General features: G+C 41.0%; 1 protein-coding gene across 1 annotated transcript in view; it reads left to right on the top strand.

Moving 5' to 3' along the window:
* Positions 1–5,434: 5,434 nt before the first annotated feature.
* The window catches only part of smo (smoothened, frizzled class receptor), a 174,668-nt gene continuing 171,658 nt past the window's right edge, over positions 5,435–8,444 (top strand). Inside the window, exons 1-2 of the mRNA XM_080268125.1 lie at positions 5,435–5,656; positions 7,661–7,786. Of these exons, the coding sequence (XP_080124251.1) occupies positions 5,435–5,656; positions 7,661–7,786 (348 nt within the window). The remainder of the gene's footprint in view (positions 5,657–7,660; positions 7,787–8,444) is intronic.

Below are 8,444 nucleotides of genomic sequence, written 5' to 3'. Positions count from 1 at the left end.
ACACACACACACACACTGTATATATATATATATATATATATATATATATATATATATATGTGTATATATATATTATCATCATCATCATCAGCCATAACTAGTCCACTGCTGAACAAAGGCCTCCCCCAACCTTTTCCACGACTTCCTTGACTGAGCCAGTCTTTCCACGTTTCCCTGCAAATTTTTCTATCTCATCTCTCCATCTCCTGTCTGGCCTTTTTCTGCTATGCTTACATTATCTTGCTGTCCAGTCAGTCAGCCTCTTGCTCCATCGGTTATCCCTTATTCTTGCTATATGGCTTGCCCACCTCCATTTCTGTTCTTTTGTAACTTCTATAATATCTTTAACTTTAGTCTGCTCTCTTACCCAAGTTGATCTTTTCCTGTCTCTTAAAGATATTCCCAACGTTGACCTTTCCATTGCTCTCTGAGAACGGATTAATTTATTTTCCATTGATATTGTAAGTTTCCAGGTCTCACAACCGTACGTCATAGCTGGAATTATACATTCGTTATATACTTTTCGTTTCATACAAACAGGCAAGCTACTTTTCATAATGTCTCTATGTTTACCGAAAGCTTTCCATCCAATTGTAATGCGTCTTTTTATTTCACTATCATGATCTTTCGTTAATTTTAGTATTTGTCCCACGTAGTTGTACTCCTCAACTTCTTCAAGAATTTCATTGCTTATTCTGATGACGCTCTTTGGTGTTTGTGGATTAAACATTACTTTAGTTTTACTTCGATTCATCTTCAGTCCTACTTTCAGACTTTCTCTGTTCAGGTCATTTAACATTTCTTGCAATGCCTCTGCTGTTTCTGAGATTAGGGCAATGTCATCTGCAAATCTTAAATGGTTTAGCTTTTCTCCATCAATGTTCACTCCTTTGTTTTCCCAGTCTAGTTTTTTGAAAATACTTTCTAGGCATGCTGTAAATAATTTTGGTGAAATTGTATCTCAAATGGTGGGTGACGGAGTGACTTGGAGGTGTTTTGTCTGCGGCAACCCTTTGCGGGATTAGGGCGTCGGGCTATAGATAGATAGATAGTATCTCCCTGACGCACGCCCTTCTCGATCTTAATTTTTTCTGAGTCTTTATGTAATTTAACTCTAGCAGTTCCCTCTTTACCGGGTATATTTTCGAGAAAGTTACAATGTTCTCATTCTCTCCTTGTTCTCGCAATGAATTTATAATTGCTATATATATATATATATATATATATATATATATATATATATATATATATATATATATACAGTATATATATATATATATATATATATATATATATATATATATATATATATATATATATATATATATATATATATACAGTATATATATATATATATATATATATATATATATATATATATATATATATATATATATATATATATATACAGTATATATATATATATATATATATATATATATATATATATATGTATATATATACAGTAAAACCTCGATATAACGGACTTCAATAGACCGGAATTCGCTTTTATCGGACTTGAGGAGCTACCGGACTAAATTCCTATACCTGTATATCGGAAAAAGTCCGATAAAGCCAGAAGCAGTCTGGACTGCCTGGCCACTTCAGTTATGTTCACCACAATAATGTAAATAAATTATGTGTATATCAGTGTACAGTACTGTATTATTATATATAATATACCATTTGATTAATGTAGTGAAGTTATAACACAGTAAAGTACTGCAGTAGTAGTCAAAATACAGTAGTTTAAAAACTCTTCATGCGATCTGGACTAATGTCTGATATATCGGAAAAAATCCGGATTAGCAGGGGGAAGTCCAGATGTCGCTTTTATCGGAATTTCGCATTTCAGAATGGTTTGGGCCCCAATTAGTCCGTTATAGTGAGGTCTTACTGTATAAATATATATACTGTACATACATACAGTACTCGTCAGAAGTATCGAGTGCCTGTGGCCGGGCACGCAATATGTATGGCTAAAAAAGAATCACCCATTTTTGGTAGTAAAAATTGAGCCAGAAGTTTGCGGCGCTAGCATGACATCACGGTACCCTGAGGCCTTCCTACGCGCTGGTTGGTTCCTGCCTCAGTTGCCTACGGGCTGCCTGAGAGAGAGGAACTCTGCCGCGTCTCCCTCTCTTTTTGCGCCATTTTTTACCGAGTGTCCTTCAGTGTTTTGGCTTTCACCACTTTGTTATGGCACCTACCCGTGAACTATCGAGTGAAATCATATCCCAGATCATTGCTCTAAAGGAGGCAGGCCACCAAGTGAAGGAAATTAGCGAATTGGTTGGCGTGGCTCGATCGACAGTGCGTAGGTGGTGCGTGCGTTTTCGAGTGGAAAACAGTGGTGATGTTCCCACAAAGAAACCGCGGTCTGGTAGGCCTAGGAAAACTTCCCCGAGGTCTGTTAATGTTTTAAAACGTGCAGTGGAGTCCAATCCTCGTGTGAGTGCAAGGAGAATAAAGGAGAGCAACCCGGAAGTGTTTGGTGAGGTTTCTGTGTGCATAGTGTCTCGAAGGGTCCATGAACTTGGTTACACAAGTCACAGGCCTGTGAGAAAGCCTCTTCACTCTAGCAACCAGCGACTTCGTAGGCTTGCCATTGCTAACAAATGCCTTAATTGGGGTGAGGAGCAATGGTTGTCAGTGTTGTGGTGGTCTGATGAGGCAACGTTTAGTGTAACCTGTAACAGAGGAGCACGTGTGTACCAGCGCAAAGTTAGTGACCCAGTTGACCCACGGTATGTTGAAAGCACAGTTAAACATCCTGATTCACTCATGGTATGGAGTTGTTTTTCTGGTAAAGGTTTGGGGAAGCTTGTTGTGCTTCCCAAGAACTGCAGAGTGAATCAGGATGTTTATCTGGAGCTTCTGTGTGATCATTTACCTGAGTCATTCGAGCTAACAGGTGCACGAGTGTTTCAGCAGGACAGTGCACCTGCTCATAAGGCCAAATCGGTCACCAATTGGTTTCGTGACTGCGAGGTATCATTCATGAAAGACTGGCTAGGAAATAGCCCAGACCTCAACCCGATTGAGAACCTCTTTTACCTCGTAAAGAAGAATCTCCAAGGGAAGGATGTGAGCTCTATGCCTAAGCTGGAAGCCGCCATTCGTGTTTCCTGGGACAAAATACCCCTCCAGCACCTCAGGAACCTTGCCTTTTCACTTCCAAGACGTCTCAGGTCCCGGAAGAAGCGTAAAGGATACCCTACGAAGCACTAAAGGTAAGTAAAATGCATTATTTATATGTTTTTTCAATGTTGAAAGGTTTGTTTCGTAGGAGGGACACAGGGCGCTCAATACTTCTGACGAGCACTGTATATACATATATACCTGTACAGTGTATATATACATAGCATTCGGACCTCCTTTCCCACCAAATATACATAAATATCTAGGGTTGGTGGCAGTACTGTCAAAGACAAGGGAGAGTGGCCATGTGCAGTTTGCCACAAGGACATGGGAAGTAATTCCATCTTGTGCGGTGTTTGTGATAAATGGGTGCACAAGAGATGTAATGGTATCAGAGGTAGACTGCAAGATAATGCTGATTTTATGTGCACGGCGTGTCGGGGAGAGCAGGTGGAAATTGCCAGGCATGAAAGGATTGAACTTGGTGATGAATCTCTTGAGTGTGTGGAAGAGTTTTGTTATTTGGGAGACATGTGTGCTGGAAATGGGGCTGGAGCTAGCTCTGTGGCTAGGGTGAGAAGTGGTTGGAAGAAGTTCAGGGAGCTCTTGCCTCTCCTGACTTTGAGAGGACTCTTCCTACATGCTAAGGGGTCTTTGTATGCAGCATGTGTTAGGAGTGTAATGCTGTATAGTAGTGAGGCCTGGGCAGTAAAGGAGGAGGATATTCGCAGGCTCAGACACACAGAAATGACAATGATTAGGTGGACGTGTAGTTTGTCCTTGTGACCAAGGTCTGGGGGGGCTGGGTTTAAGATGGAAGAGTTGAGAGGTAGGATGGGACTGGAGTGTATTGGTGCTGTGATGAGGAGGGGTAGATTGAGATGGTTTGGGCATGTGGAAAGGATGGAGGATGATAATTGGATGAGGAAGGTGAGAATTGTATATACTGTATTTGGGGTGGGGTTATGCGGGGTAGACCGAGAAAGACGTGGCACGAGGTCATTAAGTGCGACCTCAGGGTTAAGGGACTGAACAGGGAGGCTGCATTAGATCATGCAGCATGGAGTGCTGCCATTAGGTGACTGGGGCCGACGCATGCAAGCATGTTGGAGCCTTTAAAAACAAAACGATATATCTATCTATCTATCTATTGCCAGACGCCTCAATCCCGTTTGGGGTGGCCACAAACAAATCGCCTCTAAGTCGCCCTGTCCCCCGCCATTTCACTCCCCTGCTCCCAACTCACACCCCCCTCTCTCATATACCTCTCCAACCCATCCCTCCATCTCATCCTCAGCCTCCCCCTCCCTCTCCCCCCCTCCACCTCACTCACATACACTCTCTTCGTCAGTCTTTCACCCTCCATCCTCTCCACATGGCCAAACCACCTCAGTGTGTTCCTCATAATGCTTCCTATCACATCCACATCCACACCACAACGCTCCTTTATATCCTCATTCGTCAGCCTGTCTCTCCATGTGACTCCACAGGCTCCTCTTAAAAAACTCATTTTCACTGCTCTCACTCTTGACTTGTGTCCTTCCAACAACGTCCAAGCTTCACTTCCGTACGTTAGAGTTGGAATCACAATACTGTCATGTAGTAACTTTTTCACTTCCATCCTCACTTCCCTGTTTCTTATCACTGCTTTCAAAGAACCAGCAACCTTTCTTCCCTGCTGTACCCTTTCAAGCACTTCACCCTCCAAACCTCCATCCTTACTCATCACACTGCCCAAGTACTTAATCGTACTCACATTTTCCAATTCCTCACCATCCAACCTTGCTGTACATTCACTGACTTCACCTCTCTCAAAGACCATCACTTTACTCTTCCCTACATTCACCTTTAGATTCCGTTTCTTACACACTCTCCCAAACTCATCCACCAAGCCTTGCAGCTCCCCTTCGTCTTCATATGACAGGGTGGATAGACAAGGATTGTGGAAAGTGTTAAGTATCCATATATATATATATATATATATATATATATATATATATGTATATATATATCCATCTATCTATCTATCTATCTATCTGTCTATGTGTGTGTGTGTATATATATACTGTATAATGCACATTTAATGCTTGTATGTCAGTGTTTCCTTATCTTTGAAAAATTTGTTGTAGCATCTTCTTCCATGCCTTTCTCTCCCAAATGTTTCTATAATGTTCCCAAAGAATGGTACTGTATTATAATCTCACCTTACAGGAAGATGAGGCTGCATGTGTGTGTCGTTGCTGTGCTGTTGATGTCAGTAAGAGATACTGGAATGTGCGAACAAAATGTAAACATGACTCCAGCTGCATCAGACCTTACTCCAGCTAGTACCACCCAGGTTTCAAGAGTTGACAGAGAAGAAGGTCAGCCAGAGTCAAGACAGACCTCATCTCCTGCCCCACAGACTGCTTATATTATTCCTGGCCATGGTGCTGTGAATCAGAGATTTGATGTAGAATCATTTGCATTCTCACCAGATGGAACATTAGCTGGAAGCTTTAATGAGAGTCAGATTGTAAGTACTGTGTTTCACTGTATTAAAACGATAGAGGTGGGAATGCCCATCATCCAGTCACTTAATGTACTGCTGCCTGTAAGTGCACTGAGTGACAAGTCTAATGGTTTCTTGTAACCCAGGAAACCATTTGCATAATTAGATGGTAACCATATGACTAAATAATGGGGTGATGTATAGCCTCCAGTCACACCTCTCTTTGCAGATTGTTTTGAAATTAGAGAAATCTGCATTTGTGAAGAGGAGAACCATATTTAATGATATTTTTTGGTACAGTTGCCTCAAGGAGTTCCTATACCCCATGTGTTACCTCCTGTCAAGATGTGGCAGCGTCGCAGTAGTAGTGTAAATATCTATGAATAAATGGGCATTCATACTGTAACAACGGATGTGAGTTGTGGATATGTATGCCAGATGTCTTAATTTCTGGCAGTATTATGTAAATAGGAGAGTTATTAAAACATCACCAGAAACATTTATTACACGTGTGTTAATACAGAATACTGTACCAATAAGAATATAAATGCAGGCAAAAAAAGTATCATGAAGGTTTCTGGTGATGTTGTAATCACTATACTGTTTACATAATGTTGCCACTCATTATGACGTCTGGCATACATATCCACCACTCGCTTCCATCGCTACAGCACGAATGCCTGTTCATTCATGGATATTTACACTACTACCGCGAGTGCCACATCTTGACAGGAGGTATTGGAATTCCTTGAGGCAACTGTACCAAGGGACTCATTGTACACTAAATTTTGTGCTCTTTGATGCTGTTAATACATTTTCATTAGATTTAACATTGAATCAGTGTATGCTACAAGATTTTAAAATGTTTCACAATGTTCTGTTCTCAGCACTTTTTGATTTTCTAATATCTTGCAATGTTCTGTTCTCAGCAGTGTTTAATATTTGAAGGTTTTAATGCCATTTACACCAAAATACTTTAATTTATGTAGACAGACATGATTACCCTGCTGCCCTTTATCCAGGTTCAGTTTATGCTAACTTTTGTCTGGTTGGTATCTAATGAAAGCTTAATTCTCGGCTATGTTATCTCATTTTTTTGTGGGATCTTAAACTGTGTTGCTTAATACTGTAAACAGACTGTATTGGTAATTATTAAAAATTTTAATTTAGTAATCCATCCATCCATCTAACATCTAATCCTGTGTCACCCCATGAGGAGCATAGGAACCTGGGACTAGGCAAGTTGGTCCTGACATTTAAGATGAGAGTGACCAGCCCCACTCATCCCTGAGTGGCAGTACATTAGCAATAAACCCCAACCATCCCATGGGTATAAACCAACACAGGCTCAATCCGATTGGAGTGCCTTAATTACCCACTAAACCACCAGGCACCATAATTTGGTTATGTGGTTACCACCCAGCATAGTAAATGGTTTCCTGGTGTACACAAAAGCATTTGGCTTGTCACTCAGTGTAGTCACCCATAGGCAGAAGAAAGATGAAAGAATGAAGGAAAGAAAGACAGAGGAGGAAGTGTAAAGTCATTCGTAGGCAGAAGGACGAGGAAAGAATGAAGGAAAGAAAGACAGAAGAGGAAGGAAGAGAGGAGAGGACAGATACCCAAAGCAGCACAACATCAAGTGAGTGGATGGTGAGCACCCATAATAAACTACAATACTGAAAGAAATAGCTTGGTAAGTGGCAAAGTGGCAGTGGCAACAATGTTCAAAATGTGATGGGCAGAGCAAGCTTGAGGCGCTGCAGTTTTGCCTCCTGCCTAGTGGCCTGCATACTAGCTGCTCACTTGGTTTTTTGAACTGGTGGGCAGTGTCATCATGATAAACCAACCTATGTTTGGGTTATGAGAAGACTGTTTTGTAGGCTCAGAGTTTGATATTGTACAGTATATCCTCAAATTAGTATAGAAGGGTTTGATATAATGAAGGTTCACTGTTTTATGCAAAAACATTAATCACATTTTATATATTAGATGATGCTCATGTAATGTATCACTTGATACATACAGATGGATCCATGCCAGCGCCAGGGTGAGTGTGAGGTGCTGGAGGAGCGCACATGCTTGGGTGTACCACTGCCGTACTCTCACACATCCCGCATCCTCACAGGACTACCATCACAGTCTGTTGCTAGGGTAATTACTTGTACTAGCACGTAGCTACTAGCTGTACAGTATGGTCTGACCATTTGTTCACTGTAGCATTTTCAAAGTGATTCATGAAAGGTCTACTGTTTCTGTTATTGGTACAGTTTTGGATGTCCCTCTAATATTCATAGGAAATATCCTGGTCACCAGAGTAAAAAACTTGTCACACACACACAACATATTTGTTCAAGAACACTGCCAGTGCACTGAGTATGTGAGGATGGAGTGTGCAAAAAATGATTACTTGGGGATACAACATTTGTAGAGAGTTTTTAAAAGGAGCACATTGTGTAACTAATTATGTGGTGCAGGATGCATAAAATAATTTCTAGAGCATAGGGTGCTTTTAGAGAATGTCTGAGAGTACAGTGAGTGTAGTTATGTGGTGGAATGTGCAGAAAATTATTTCTAAGCATAGTGTGCCTGTAGAGGGAGTCAGAGATGACCATCTATTATATGTTGTAACACAACCCTGGTCCATCTGATTGAGCAGACCTGTCGACCATAGGTATGCTATTGCCCTTACAGAGTCTTTGTTCAGCATATGCTGTGTAGTAGATCCATTATATTTGTTGTGTGGGCCTGTTCTGTGAGAAAGCACATGTCATCTGTGATTCCATTCTTCCCAAATCTAAGCTGGTAGCAG

Source organism: Coenobita brevimanus, chromosome 26 (assembly GCF_032717465.1).
Source record: "Coenobita brevimanus isolate Jiangsu-jjx chromosome 26, ASM3271746v2, whole genome shotgun sequence".
NCBI classification, from domain to species: domain Eukaryota; kingdom Metazoa; phylum Arthropoda; class Malacostraca; order Decapoda; family Coenobitidae; genus Coenobita; species Coenobita brevimanus.
Note: the sequence above shows the minus strand (reverse complement) of the source record. Positions and strands in the feature narration are given on the sequence as shown.